Here is a 15,970-nt window from a genome sequence, read left to right on the forward strand (position 1 = left end):
ACAACAATGAGAAGCCTGCATACCACAAAAAAAAATAATAATAAATAAAAATAAAAATAATAAAATAGGGGGAAAAAGTGTTTGGAACATGGGGCCGGGTGACATCATCAGATCGGAGTTTTGAGCCTGACAAGCATGTCCATGTGTGTCTCTCCCCTTCCCCGCCACAGGCTCCAGCATGCGGCCCCAGCCCCGCAGGAGCCCCCATGCTGCCCCGGCCCCCGGCGCGCTGTGCTAGCCTCCAGCCAGGGCGCGGGGAGGCGCGGAGGCCATGGCCACCCACGTGGACCTGCTAACCGAGCTGCAGCTGCTGGAGAAGGTGCCCACGTTGGAGCGGCTGCGCGCCGCCCAGAAGCGCCGGGCCCAGCAGCTGAAGAAGTGGGCGCAGTATGAGCAGGACCTGCAGCATCGCAAGCGCAAGCATGAACGGAAGCGCAGCACAGGCGGCCGGCGAAAGAAGGTGTCCTTCGAGGCCAGTGTGGCCCTGCTGGAGGCCTCGCTTAGGAACGACGCCGAGGAAGGTAGGTCACTCCTGGTCCTGGTTGGTGTATGGCTACCTGGACCTCCTGGATTCTGGGTTCTGTGCCAGTGGAGGGGAGAGCAGGGTGGGTCTGGGAAGGGCTCTGAAATCTGAGACTTCTTTTTGAAAACAAGAATACCAGCCTTTGGCTAATGAATACTCATTTTCCTTCCCTCCCACTAATATTGACTGTCAGCCTACATCTTGTGCATTACTATTCCAGATATGGTGGTGAGCCAGTTGGATTTGGTTTCTCTCCTCCAGGAGCTCAGTACTCAGAGGACTTTGCATTTCCTCAGCTCCTCCTCTGTACGGCAGAACTGGCTACTGGTCCCCTGTATTCGGTCTTCACTTTAGAGGTAGATGGTTTACACGGGTGGAGAACAGCATAGGCTCTGAGGTTAGATGACCCAGGTCTCAAGCTGGTTTTGCAAATTATCCCCTGGGTGACCCTGCCAAGTCTCTTCAGCTCCCTGTACCTTAGTTTCTGCCTCTGTAAAATGGGGATATTAATAGTATCCACCTCCAGGGCTTGCTGTGAACACCAAAATAGAGAATACCTGCAAGTCCTTGACGTGGTCCCTCCTACTGTGTAAGTGATTAGTATGTTTTAGTTTATTATATTGTTACTATATTTTATTTCATTATATTTATATACATTTATATAAAATTGTACTTGTATAAAATTACATTTATTTAAAGAGTGTCCAGCAAGTCTAGAAACAGAGACGAATGTACACAATGTTGTCTAGGACATTTTCACTCTGTAAAACGGGTGAATAAATAAATATGAACACATATATGCATTCATATAATCTGTTTCCAGATTTTATGGATACCCTGTACTTGTTATATTTTATTTAGTTATTGTTATTATGTGTCTTATGATCCAGATATCATGATACCAAAGAGGCAGGTATAATAATACCCCTTTTAAGGGGGAAGGGTGAGCTGAGAGAGGCATGGACATATATACACTACCAAATGTAAGATAGATAGCTAGTGGGAAGCAGCCGCATAGCACAGGGAGATCAGCTCGGTGCTTTGTGACTGCCTGGAGAGGTGGGATAGGGAGGGTGGGAGGGAGGGAGACGCAAGAGGGAAGAGATATGGGAACATATGTATATGTATAACTGATTCACTTTGTTATAAAGCAGAAACTAACACACCATTGTAAAACAATTATACCCCAATAAAGATGTAAAAAAAATAAAGAATAAAATAAAGTAAAAAAAAATAATACCCATTTTACAGATGGGGAAACTGAGACCCAGCAACGTTCAGAAACCTGACCAAGGGAGGAGAGCTGGAATCAGAACTCCCAGGATCCAGGCTTTTGTCCCTGGCTTCATGGCCTCGTGGGTTTGCTCCCCATTATAAGAGTGAACAGAAGATCGGTGATTTGGCCAAAGCCCTCTTCTCTGAGCATGCTCTGAGGGGTCACGCCTGTTCACTGTCCAGCTGAGATGTGTCCATGCATCCCGTGTTCCCCTCAGCAGGCTCTGGTCCCTCCCTGTATATGAATCCCTTCTGCCTGTCTTTGGAGGGACCTAGCCATGTTTCCTGGGTCCCTCTGGCCTCCTGTCTCCACCCCCCCACCCCCACCCAGACACTTGGTGCTAAAGCAGCCAATAAAAGAACTGAGGGGTGGAGGCATTTACCACGCCAAAGAGTATTAGGGTTTACAAGAGTATTAGGGTCCTCAGGTTCTAGAACCCTCTGAGAAGCACACTTCCCTTTCTGCCCTGGTTACAGAGAGCTCTGGGAACTGAGTAGAGAGGCATTCCCGGAACCACTCGGCTGCAAAAAGCGCAGCCAGAGCCTCGGGTGAGCAGCCCCTGTGAGAGAGGCGTGAAATCTCAGGCTCCAGGGACGTGGCCCTGCGAGGCTACTTCCCACGTGTCATTTGCCGGGTGACGCGTCGGGTCCTTCCCACTCAGTGGGTGGCACGTCATGACGTCTGATTTTGTCGTGGGCGGCGCTGCATCAGCCCTCCTTTCACACTCATCTTCCACCCCCTTCTCCCCTGACTGAGGCCCCTTTCCCCTCGCTGAAGGGGCTTTTCAGAGGCTCTGTGAGCTGGACTACACGCTGCTTCGGAGCATCCGTGCCGCCCCCCAGCCTTCCGCTTCCCCACCCCAGGCCCCGCCCCCTGGCCCGCACCGCGGTGCGCTCCCACGGGTACAGGTTAGAAAGAGTGCTGGGCTTGGGTCCAAGGTCCAGGGGCCCCTCGGCCCTACATGTGACCTTGAACAGCTTGTTTCACCTCTCCGGGTCCAGTTTCTTAATCTGTAAAAGGGGTTTTGAACACTTGCCCTCAAGGGGGTGTAGCAAGAATTAGACAAGATTCTGGATGTCACAGCTGTTTGAAAAGTGACCCTGAACCCTGCACCAGCATGGTGATCATTTTAACACACTTTTCCCTCTGGTTTTTGTTTTGTTTTTTTTTCAAGACTTTAATGTTTTTAAGAACCCAAATACACGCTTCTGGTAAAAATCAAACTACATAGAAATGTAAAAAGCCCCATCCATCCCTCCTCCCTTCCTTCCTCCCTCCCTCCCTCCCTCCCTCCCTTCCTTCCTTCCTTCTTTCCTCCCTCCCTCCCTCCCTCCCTTCCTTCCTCCCTCCCTCCCTCCCTCCCTTCCTTCCTTCCTCCCTCCCTCCCTCCCTCCCTTCCTTCCTCCCTTCCTCCCTCCCTCCCTCCCTCCCTTCTGTGATTACTGCTGCTCTTAGTTTGATGTGTTTCCTTCTAGGCATTTTTCTTACTTACTCATGTATTTGTAGACTTGGCAAAATAAAGAGCTAGTTTGTGATTTTTGTTTGTTTTGGTTTTTATGTAAGTGATGATATACTCGATACGTTATCCTGTAGGTATTTATTTTTACCCAACAGTGTGTCTTGGAGGTGTTTTCATGCCTAGTACAATGGGATAAGAGATCTGCATTCTTCTTTTTAATTGCTCCGTAGTATTCTGCAGTATGGATTCACCAGCATTTTTGAACTACTTCCTTTTTGTTAGGCATGCAAGTGTTTTCAGTAGTTTTGCTTTTGCCACAGTGAATGTTTTGTGCACACATGCAAATGTTTATCTGTATATTAAATCTGAATAAGAAAAGTGATAGATCCCCCAGGCTGGTCCCCTGACAGCCAAGTGAGAGTGGAGGGCCTGAGCACTGCGCCCCGTGGCAGGCAGTTGGAGTGCGGTGAGAGGTGCCCCTGGGGTCCACAGTTATCTGGGCTTTGAGCGGGGGTGTGGAAGCTGCCAGCCGCCAGCAGGCGCTCTCACCAGACTATGCTCAGCTTCCTGGCAGCATGACCAAGCCCGGTGCTCCCAGCTGGCTAGGGTGGCTTCTGCATGCTGGGGAGCTGGTGCTGGAGAGTTAGCTGACAGTGGGATGGGAACGTGGGGTAGCAGCTCCCCCGCTCCCCTGAGCTCACAGCAGTGGCTGAGTCAACCTCCTCCACCTGCCAGGGTGATGTGAGTCATTCCTGGAGTAAGGCAGTGCTGGGGAACTCACTGACTTTCCTTCTCTGGCTCCGCATCGCCTCAGGCTAATGTCCGGGCACCAGGGACCCTCCGTGGCCTTGGACTTGCCTGAGCCCCGTGTTCCCACTGCTGGGTATCAGTTCCAGCCACCTCCACCTCCTCTGGCTTCCTGCCCAAGCCCTACGTTCTCTTACTTTCCCACCTTTGCACATGTGGTTCCCTCTGTCTGGAACACTCTTGCCCTGACTAAGTGCTACACCCTTCAGGTTTAGGTCCTGTGATGCCTTCTTGGGGAGCTGTCTCTGATCCTTTTCTGTACCCTTTCCCCCATCACTAGGTAGAGCAATAACTCAGTACACAGCTGATGTTTACTGAGAGGCAGTGCAGTGTCGTGGAGAGAAGCATAGTCTCCGGAGCTAGTTATCCAGGACTCCCCATCCCAGCTCTGCCGTATACTAGCTGCGCAACCTGGGAAAGTTCATTAATTTCTTGGTGCCTCGGTTTCCCCCATCTGTAAAAACAAGGATGATATAGTTCACCTGCCTTAGTTTAATCCTGTAGGATTAAATTGGGTTGACACATGTGGGAGTGGTGTGGTAAGAAGTACATATGCTATACGTATGATATCACTTATATGTGGAATCTAAAATATGACACAGATGAACTTATTTACAGAACAGAAACAGACTCACAGACATAGAAAACAAACTTATGGTTGCCAAAGGGGAAAAGGGAGGCAGAGGGATAAATTAGGAGTTTAGGATTAGCAGATACAAACTACTGTATATAAAATAGATAAACAACAAGGTCCTACTGTATAGCACAGGGAACTATATTCAATATCTTGTAATAAACTATAATGGAAAAGAATATGAAAACATATATATGTATAACTGAATCACTTTGCTGTATACCAGAAACTAACACAACATTGTAAATTAACTATACTTTAATTAAAATTTAAATGAGAATTACATATGATATAAATTGTTGTTATCCTGCATTATCTATTATTCTACACTTACATAATCTATTATTAGTGTATATTCTGATTGTCATCATTATTATTATTTACCAAGTGCTTGCTTTGTACCAGGCTGCCTGCTTTACAGGCATTATCTGTTAATCCTTCCAGCAACCCTCTGAGGTAGAGAGTCAAACTCCATTTTTAAAAAACAGCTCTATTGGGCTTCCCTGGTGGCGCAGTGGTTGAGAGTCCGCCTGCCGATGCGGGGTACACGGGTTCGTGCCCCAGTCCGGGAAGATCCCACATGCCGTGGAGCGGCTGGGCCCGTGAGCCATGGCCGCTGAGCCTGCGCGTCCAGAGCCTGTGCTCCGCAACGGGAGAGGCCACAACAGTGAGAGGCCCGCGTACCACAAAAAAAACACACAAAAAACAAAAACAGCTCTATTGAGGTTTAATTTACATATCGTCAAATTTGCCCATTTTAAGTGTACAGTTCAATGATTTTCAATAAATTTACAAACTTGGGAGTCCATCACCACAGCCTAGTTTTAGAATATTCCATCGCCCCAAAAAGGAACTTTAAGTCCATTTATAGTCATTCCCAGTTTCTACTCCAGCCCCTGCCCCAGGCAACCACAAATCTATTTTTGCCTCTATATATTTGCCTTTTCTGGACATCTCATTTACATGGACTTATACACTATGTGATCTTTTGTGATTGGCTTCTTTCATTTAGAATAATGTTTTCAAGGTACATCTAGGCTGTGGCATGCATCAGGACTTTATTCCTTTTTATTGCCTTATAGTATTCTGCAGTATTGACGTGCCACATTTTGGGTACCCATTCACCAGTTGATGAACATTTGGATGGTTTCCATTTGGGGTTATGATGAGTAATGCTGCTAAGAACATTTGTATGCAAGTCCTTTTGGGGACATATGTTTTCATTTCTCTTGGGTAGTTACCTAGGAATGGAATTGTTGGGTCATGTGGTAAATTTATGTTTAACTTTTAAGAAACTGCTAAACTGTTTTGCAAAATGGATTCACAACTTTACATTCTCAGACTTCATTTTACAGGCGAAATTGTACATTGTGCCCTTAAATTGAAGCTGTGAGAGGCTATATCACTTGCCAAGATCTCATAGGTTTTAAGTGTCAGACCTGGGACTTGAACCCAGATCTGTTGTCCCTGAAGCCCATGCTTTTAACCACCAGGTGGTCCTGGTACCTCTTGCTTTTTTTTTTTTAAAGAAAATAAGAGAACCATTCACTTGTGGTTCTGATCTGTGTCTCTGTGGGCCTTAAGGACCCTGGTGTTTCTGCTGGCTTCTTGGGCCCTTAGTATTGGGGGGGGGTGTCCCTGGATAAGCTCTTCACCCCTATAATTTCTTTCCACGGCCACATGAGCCAGCCTCTCTCTTGAAACCACCAAACACTTATTAAGTTGTCGGGGCTTCTGTTCTTCCCTCAGAATGTGTAGTGTTTCCTTTATGGAAACTCTGTTCACGTTGAGGAGAAAGTTTGAGTGATTCTTCTATAGCCTGATTTTAACTCTTCAGCTGTTATTCTCATGGTAAAGGCTTTCAAACTTTTTTTTTTTCAAGTGGAAACTTTTCTTTAAATGAAATATTATGCAGAAACCCAATATGTAAAGCACATGAAGGAACTATTCTGGCTGAGGTAGGCGGGGGGTGCTGGCTCCTCAGCCGCCTCCCCTCCCCCACCCCACCCCCACAGACTTCTCCCCAACTCCCAGGTGCGTTGGCGGACACCTGGGCTCTGCAAGCCAAGCTTCAACCATTGACTCATCTAAAGAAAACACAGCTCTAACTTTCACTTTTGATGATTTTGAAAAGGGAAGTTTCTTTTCTCCTAATTATAAAAACAATGCATCCTTATTTGCAGAAAAAATTTAAAGTACAGAAAAGAAAACATTAAGAAGAAGATAAAATCATGTTCTCCTACTGAAGAGCAACAACCACTGATAATATTTTGGTGTTGTTCTATCAGTCAGAGTCCTGATCGGAAACAGAAGTTGCTCTCCTGTGGGATAATTTGAGAAAAGCTTAATAAAGGAGCAATTTGCAGAGTTTAGGACAATAGTCTTCATACTTTATGGTCTCAAAGCCCCTTTATATTATTAAAAACTGAGAACCCCTAAGAACTTTTGTTTAACTGGGTTCTACTTCAATATTTACCATATTGGAAATTAAAACTGAGGAATAAAAATAAATGTGTATTCACTGACTAAAACTTAAAAATAAATTCATTAACTGTTGTACTAGTTACCTATTGTCACATAGCAGATGAGCTCAGAATTTAGAAACTTAAAACAATAAATGTCTACTGTCTTACACAATTTCTGTGAGTCAAGAACCCCGGAGCAGCTTAGCTTGGGTGATTCTAACTCAGGGTCTCTTATAAGTTTGCAATCACCTCAAGGTTTAACCGGGGTTGGAGAATCCACTTCCAAGATGCCTCACCCACATGGCTCTTGGCAGGAGGCCTCAGTTTCTTGCCATATGAGCCTCTCCCTAGGGCTGCTTGAGCGTCCTCTCAACATGGCAGCTGGCTTCCTGCAGAGCCAGTGACCCAAGAGATAGAGCAAGGAGGGAACCACAGTGCCTTTTACAACCTAGCCTTCTAAGTCACATACCATTGCTTCTGCCATATTCTATTCATTAGAAATGATTCACTGAGTCCAACCTACACTCAAGGGGAAGGGAATTAGGCTCTACTTCTTGAAGGGAGGAGAATTTGTGGACATGTTTGAAAACCACCACACATGTTAACATAAATCTTTTTATGAGAAATGATATTTTCTTTTTTTTTCTGGATTATCCATTTATTTTAAGGCAAAGTTTTCTTAAAACTGACTCAGACTTTGAATATATAATTTTAATCAAAATATTTTAAAAATTCTACTAAATATTCATATAGGAAAGTAAGTTAGACTTTTTCACAAATAATCAAGAAATGATATTTTCAAAACGAAAAAAAATAGTGAGGAGAGTAGCCTTGTTTTATGCTTTTGCAAATCTTTTAAAGGTCTGGCTTAATAGAAGACAGCTGGATTCTCTCATCCACTTCTGAGTTCAATCTGTTGTGATATGTTATTTTGGTTGAAGTAAATGAAGAAAATCTTACCTCACACAGATATATAGTTGGAAAAGGGAGGAAATATTTTAATTGCTTTTTCAGATAAATGTGGATATTCTTTGAAATCTCAATCAAATGCAACAGGTATTAGTTTCTTGAAGGTTAATTGCAGTGTGGAATCTGCAACTAGATCAATTTTTAGCGTTTCTTATGCTATTACATTAAAATCCATTGGTTTGTCTTACATTCTGAATGGCTCTTTTATACATGCATACTTTTTCAACTAACGTATTGGTCTGTAGAAAGTATTGGTTCACTTTTTTGGATATGACACCAAAAGCAAACAAAAGCAACCAAAGCAAAAGTAAACAAGTAGGACTACATCAAACTAAAAGGCTTCTGTACAGCAAAAGAAACAACTAATAAAATGAAGAGGCAACCTACAGGATGGGAGGTAATATTTGCATACCATATATCAGATAAGGAGTTGATATCCAAAGCATATAAAGAACTTATACAACTCAATAGCAAAAAAGCTAAATAATCCAATTAAAAAATGGGCAGAGGACCTGAATCGACAGTTTTCCAAAGAAGATGTACAAATAGCCAACAGGAACATGAAAAGATGCTCAACATACTAATCATCAAGGAAATGCCAGTCAAAACCACAATGGGATATCACCTCATACCTTTTAGATTGTCTATTAATCAAAAAGATGAGATAATAAGTGGTGGTGGGGGTGTGGAGAAAAGGGAACTCTGTGCACTGTTGGTGGGAATGTAAATTGGTGAAGCCACTGTGGAAAATAGTATGGAGATTCCTTTAAGAATTAAAAATAGAACTACCATATGATCCAGCAATCCCACTTTTGAGTATATATCCAAAGGAAATGAAATCACTACCTTGTAGAGATTATCTGCATTGCAGTATTCATTGTAGCATTATTCACTACAACCTAAATGTCCATCAATGAATGAATGGATAAAAAAATGTGGTATACACACACACACACACACACACACACACACACACACAGAATGGAATATTATTTGACCATAAAAGAGAAGGAAATACTGCCATTTAGGACAACATGGATGAAACTTGAGGGCATTATGCTAAGCAAAATGTCAGAGAAAGACAAATATTGTATGATACCACTTTACATGTGGAAGTAAAATAGCCAAACTCATAGAAACAGAGTAGAATGGTTATTGCTAGAGGCTGGTAAGGGTGGGGGTAAAAGGGTATAAACTTCCAGTTATAAGACGAATAAGTTCTGGAGATCTAACATACAGCAGGTTGACTATAGTTAACAATAATATATTATATATTTGGAATTGCTAGGAGTGTAGATCTTAAATGTTCTCACCACACATATGCGAAAAGGGTAATTACCGGAGATAATGGAGGTGTTAACTAACCTTACTGTGGTAATTATTTTGCAATATATACGTATCAAATCAACACGTTATACCCCTTAAACTTTCACAATGTTATATGCCAATTATATCGCAGTAAACCTGGAGGAAAATATAAAGTATTGGTTGACTGAGTTATACAGATCTTCTAAATGTTGACACGTTTAATTGTACAATATAAAAAATTTATACTTTCTAACCTATATGGAATATAATCTGCAAACAAAAGAAAACAAAACTAAATCACTGTGCTGTACACCAGAAACTAATACAATATAGTAAATAAATTATACTTCAATAAAAATTTATATTTTCAACACTAATCTCACCAGAAAATTCTTCCAAGTACTGGGAAACTATAAGGTCATGGTGGTGAAACAAGTTTTTGCCTGAAAGCTCAAATTCTGTCATTGACCATAAACATTATCAGTGAGAGGATCTCTTTGTCCTTTTTAGAGAAAAAGACTGATAACCATTGTTTGTCCATGTTCTGGGGGGCACACACAGGGTGTACTCAACCCAGTTGTCTTCACTCTTGGTATCCACATTCAAACGCAGAGTGACTGTGTGTGTATTTACAAAATAACTTTCACCCTAACATGTGTCAATTCAACAAAATTAGTCATCTACTCTGTGCTTTGAAGAACCTAAGCAAAGTAGTGGTATAAATAAGGGCTGGGGTGGGAGGCCGTGTGTAAGCTATGACACCAGGGAGAGTGCCTCTGAGGAGGTGACTTGGGCTGACCTTTGAATGTGGAGAAAGAGGCAGCCACGTGGGTCTGGAGGAAAGGGATGAAGGCATGGGATGGGAATGAACTTGAGGACGGAAAGAAGATGGAGGAAGAGAGGTAGCCTGGGGGACATTGACCCCTGAAGACTGTGGTAGGACGTGTACATTTTATTAGGTTGAGTTGAAAAGCCACTGGTGGGTTTTGAGATGGGGAAGCAAGCATGTGGTGAGACATAGATTGTGAAAAGCCTTTGCTGGCTGCTGAGTGGAGAAGAGACAGTAGGAGTCTCTTCCTATGGGAGCATGAGTGGGAACAGGGAGGCCTTATCACAAGCTATCTCAGAGGCTTAGGTGAGAGCCTGAGTGTTGGCCATGGAGGTGGAGAAACGAAGAGGTAGAGCCACCAGGGTTTGTGTGTCAGGTGACAAAGGGAAGGACGTAGAGATGACCCTTGGTTTTTGACTTGAGCACCTAAGTGGATGATGGTGCCGTACTTTGAGACTGGAAAGGCTGGGGTGGGAGGGAGGTGGGAATTTGAAGGGAATCGAGAGTTCTGCAGGGCCGTCCAAGTTGACATGCCTTTTTAACATCCAAGGGGTGGTCTCAGGGACAGATTTAAAAATTTGAGAGTCATCAGCTTACAAATGCAACCTTTTTAAAGTGAAGGGACTGTCTGAGATCATGTAGGAAGTAAGATAGAGCGAAGAAGGACACCCAAGAGAAAGCCCTGGAACACCTTGCTAGCTACACGTTAAGCCAAGAAGAAGAGAACAAAGGGGACCAAACACCATCTGCCAGGGAGGAAGAAAGGAAACGAGGATGGTGTGGCGTCTCAGAAGCCTAGGGAAGAAGGTGTTTTTAGAAGAAAGGTCTGTCTGCTGAGTCAAATGTTGCTTAGAGGTTGACTATTTTATTGTCTTTATATAGTCTTTGGAAAAGAGATTTTAAATGACAACCTCATACAGCTGTCTGAGTGTACCATAACTTATGGAACCACTTTCCATATTATTGGATTTTGAGGTTGTTTCTAATTTTTGCTACTATAAATTATGCCATCGTGATTATCATTGTATAAAAGTACTTGTCCACAGCTTTGATGATTTACTTAGAGTAGATTCTCAGAGGTTCAGTAGATCCAAGGATATAACATATGTAGAGCTTCAATATAAACTGCTTATTTGGTCACCAGAAAGGTTACATCGGTGTACACCCCTATCAGCAGTGGGTATCAGGCCTGCCTGACCTCTGCCTTCCCCATCAACACTGGTCAGTGGCGCTAAAAACACACTTTGCTGATATATTTGATATATGAAAAATAGCTCTGTGGTCCTAATATGCATATAATTGAGATGTTTGAGGTTGAATACCTATTTATAAGCTTACTGGTCATTTCTTCCTCTGTTTAGAGTTTTGTCCATTTTTTCTACTAGTGTGTTTCTTTTTCTTATTGATTTCAATGATTGTATATGTTTGTGTGTGAGGGGGAGAAGGAAAGGGGAAGAATGAAAACAGGGGGAGATGTTAACTCTGTTGTCATGTATGGTGCAAATATTTCCTGCATTATGTGTGTGTGTGTGTGTGTGTGTGTGTGTGTGTGTGTGTTTGCTTTAACATTTTGTTTATCATATATATATTTTTTATGCCCTGGAGTCCTTAATTTTTATGTAGCCAAACCTAATGATATTTGCTTTTTTTCCCAATTATTTTGTTCTTTGCTTTTATCCCTCTAAAACAGGGGTCAGAAATCTATGGCTGGAAAGCCAAATCTTCCCACCATCTGTTTTTGTAAATAAAGTCTTATTGACACACAGCCACAGCCATTTGTTGACATACTGTCTCTGCTTTCACAGCATAATGGCAGAGCTGAGTAGGTGCCACAGAGACCATAAGGCCTGCAAAGATGAAAAGATTTACTCTCTGGCCCTTTACAGAAAAAGTTTGCTAACTCTTGCTCTAAAGTGTTTCCTCATCCAGTGATGTATATTAACCTTTATGTTCTAGATTTTTGGGGCCTTATTTAAATAAATTAAATATGTAATCCTTCTGGAATTCATTTGAGTATAAAGTAATAACTGAAAAAAACTGTCTATCTCTATATTGTTTCCAAAGAATTATCAATTGTTCAGCATCTTTCCCTTCCCCGTGAGTTTGTGATGCCACCCTCATACTCTAGACCCTTATCTGTGAAGAAGGGTAACTTTCCAAGCTGTTTATTCTGTTCTAACAATCTGTTTCTGTGCCAGTTTTGCACTGTTTTGATCCTTGTAGTTCTATATTGTGGCTTAATGTATGATAGAAAAGTCCTTCTTCATATGGCTCTTCCTTTTCAAAATGTTCCTGGTTATTTTTGGCTGTTCACATAATATTTAAGACCTTTTGGGTTAGTTTTCCCTGCAAAGCTCAAAAATAGATTCCTCCAAAATTGATCAGTATTATAAATGGACACAGGGTTTCAGCTTTTCAAAATGAAAGGAGTTCTGGAGGTGGATGGTGGTGATGGTGGTGAATATATTTAATACCAATGAACTGTGCACTTTAAAATAGTTGAGATGGTAAATTTTATGTTATGTGTGTTTTACCACGATAACAAAAATTGAAAAGAAATTTAACCAGGGACTGATGGGAAGGGAGAAAGAGACATTATTGCCTAATGGGTACAGAGTTTCAGTTCAGGAAGATGAAAAAAGTTCTGAAGGTGGATGATGGTGGCGACAGTTGCACAACAATGTGAGTGTACATAATACCACTGAACTGGACGCTAAAAATTGTTAAAATGGTACATTTTATGTTATGTATATTTTATCACAATTTAAAAAGTTAATTTGGGCTAAACTGATCTTTGTCATAGTGAGTTTTTCTAAGTAGGTGAGTAGTACATGTCTCTATTGGGAAAGTATTCTTTTATGTCCTTTAGGAAAGCTCTAGGGTTTGTTTGTTTGTTTTTTTTTTTTCATGTAAGTTCTGTTTATATCTTGAAAGGAGGGCTTTAAGGTTTTGTATATTAACTTTGTATCAGGCCACTGAGCGCCTTAGTCTCAGCTTTTCAGTAGGTTCCTTGGGGGTTTTCTGTGTAGAAAATAACATTATTTGCAGATCGTAGGGTTGTCTGTTTTTTCAAACCCTGTTCATTCCAGGGTTTCATTCAGCCTGTCCTGCCTGTATCATGTCCTCCCATCTCTTCTCCCCCTGACTATTACGGGATGTGACTTTGAGATTTGTGAACATGCTCTACTTTGTCTATACCTTTCCCCAAAGTCTGATCTGACCCACCCTAGGGTGAATGGCGCTGTCAGTTTCCTCGTTCAGGTTGAGTGTGTCTATTAGTATGACTAAGTTTCCATTGGCTTTTTGGGCAGCCACTGTTGACTCATATTGAGTTTATAAGAAACTAAAGCTCTCGGGTCAGTGTTCCATTAGTGGAGTTACATCTTCCTCATCTGGTCCTAATGCAGTTGATCTTTTTTTTAAAAAAAACTATTTGTTGAAGTGTATTATTCATACAGAAAGGGGAAAAACTGGTGGCACTTTCATATGCTGAGGATCCGCATGCAACCAGCACTCAGATCAAGAGGCAGAACATCGGCAGCACCCCAGCAGCCTTCCTGGACACACAGGTGATTTTCAACATTGAAGTCGAGGCTCTAAATTTATCTTGTTGAGTTTTGTTTTGTTTTTTTGGCTGTGTTGTGCGGCTTGTGGGATGTTAGTTCCCAGACCAGGAATTGAACCTGGGCCCTCAGCAGTGAAAGCGCAGGGTCCTAACCACTGGACTGCCAGGGAAGCCGCAATCTTGTTGAGTTTTGAGCCCATTATCCACCTGCTCAAATAATTTGGATGTCTTGAATGATAAATTAAGACTGGTGACAGGAAATCCAACTCAAACTAACACATGCGTATACAGGGGACTACCAAAAAATGTCTCTGAGTAGATGACTGTCAGCAGTTTGAAGTATATATCCTATCTTTTTTGCAACACCAATGGGAATTGCTTCTCCTCTCAATCATGTCGTAGGTTCAGCAATCCCAGAACTGAATCTCATTGGCTGAGATTGGCTATATACTGACCTCTCAGCCAATCACAGTGGCTAGAGCATGAGTACAAAGCTATGATTGGTCTGATCTGAGTCATATGTCCACCCTTGGAGTCAGCTCCTCCCAAAATACATGGACTGGTGCTTGCAGGTATGTTGTACCTACCCCAAGGACAATTGGGATGCTATTACCAGAAGGAGGGAAAGTGGATGCTGGCCAGACCATAGTTAAATATGTCTACTTCAAATGAAATATTCATCAACAGTTTCTACTCCATGTTGTTCATAAATGCAATGAACATTTGCCTTTTAGTTCAGAATTGTCCAGTAGAACTTTTTCTGATTATGGAAATGCATTGTCCAGTATGGTAGCTGCTAGTCACATGGGGCTATTGAGCAGTTAAAATGTGACTAGGGTAACTAAGGAACCAATATTTCGATTTTATTTAATTTAAAATAATTTAAGTAGTCAACTGTGGTTAGGCTGGAGGCTACTGTATGGGACACCACAGGCCTTGCCCATTATTCAAATCCTTGACAAAAATGTTGAACATGGCCAAAGACAAGAGCTTGGGAGCACAACCCCAGAGACCGCCTTCATATTAAGATATCACAGGCAGTCATTACCCACTGGGGATATTTGTTCAACTGATGAACTTAACTGTACTGTTATTTGTAGTTGGTATGTGGGAACACCTTCCTTTTCTACAGGAACTTGAAAGAAGAGTTCTCTCTGAGGATTAAATTATAACAAAACATGTCATGAATCAGAGTAGAGACTCTTGCACAGACATTCGTGGAACACAGTCTGGACATCTTCAGACCAGCACTGGTGGTTCAATAGTGAATAAGAGACCAGGCCAGGCCAAGCTGGAGCTGAGTCTAGCAAAGTCATTTTGGAGAAAACACAGTATTCACATGCTTCACAGTAGATAATGTTATAAAAAGAGCTTTGTCAAGAACAGATGCCTAGATTATTCTAAGTGAAATAAGTCAGGCAGAGAAAGATAAATACAGTATGATATCACTTATATGTGAAATCTAAAACAACAAAACTCATAGAAACAAAGACTAGAAGAGTGATTACTAGGGACTGTGAGATGGGGGAAATGGGAGGAAGAAAAAAAAAGAAACCAGTTTTCTCTCACCTTTTATTTATTTATTTTAAATTTTCTTTTATGTCAGGGAATTAGGATTATAGAGTTTTTTTTTTAATTGCAGAATTTCTCCCTCCCTCCCTCCCTCCCTCCCTCCCTCCATCCCTCCCTTCGTTCCTTCCTCCCCTTCTTCCTCCCTGTTTCTCTCCTTCCCTTCCTCTCTCCTTCCCCTCCCTCCCTCCTTCCTTCCTTTCTTCTTCTTTTTGGCTGCGTTGGGTCTTAGTTGCGGCATGCGGGATCTTTTCGTTGCAGCACATGGACTCTTCATTGCGATGCACAGGCTCCTCTCTAGTTGTGGCACGGGGGCTCCAGAGCACGTGGGCTCTGTAGTTGCAGCACGCGGCTCTCTAGTTGTGGTGCATGGGCTCAGTAGTTGCGGTGTGTGGGCTTTGTTGCCCTGCAGCACGTGGGATCTTAGTTCCCAGACTAGGGATCGAACCCGTGTCCTCTGAATTGGAAGGCGGATTCTTAACCACTGGACCACCAGGGAAGTCCCTCTCTCACCTTTTAAAAAATGTAATTTGTACACTTTGATAGACAGACTTGCTTATTTGTCT

The 15,970-nt window shown here is 42.5% G+C and overlaps 1 protein-coding gene across 3 annotated transcripts in view; it reads left to right on the top strand.

The window, feature by feature from the left end:
- The window catches only part of PPP1R16B (protein phosphatase 1 regulatory subunit 16B), a 135,631-nt gene that overhangs the window by 58,334 nt on the left and 61,327 nt on the right, over nt 1–15,970 (top strand). For all 3 annotated transcript variants that reach the window (XM_073792995.1, XM_033841277.2, XM_073792994.1), the window contains exon 2: nt 171–521. In XM_073792995.1, the coding sequence (XP_073649096.1) occupies nt 272–521 (250 nt within the window). In that variant the 5' untranslated portion in view covers nt 171–271. The remainder of the gene's footprint in view (nt 1–170; nt 522–15,970) is intronic.

This window comes from Tursiops truncatus, chromosome 15 (assembly GCF_011762595.2).
Source record: "Tursiops truncatus isolate mTurTru1 chromosome 15, mTurTru1.mat.Y, whole genome shotgun sequence".
NCBI classification, from domain to species: Eukaryota; Metazoa; Chordata; class Mammalia; order Artiodactyla; family Delphinidae; genus Tursiops; species Tursiops truncatus.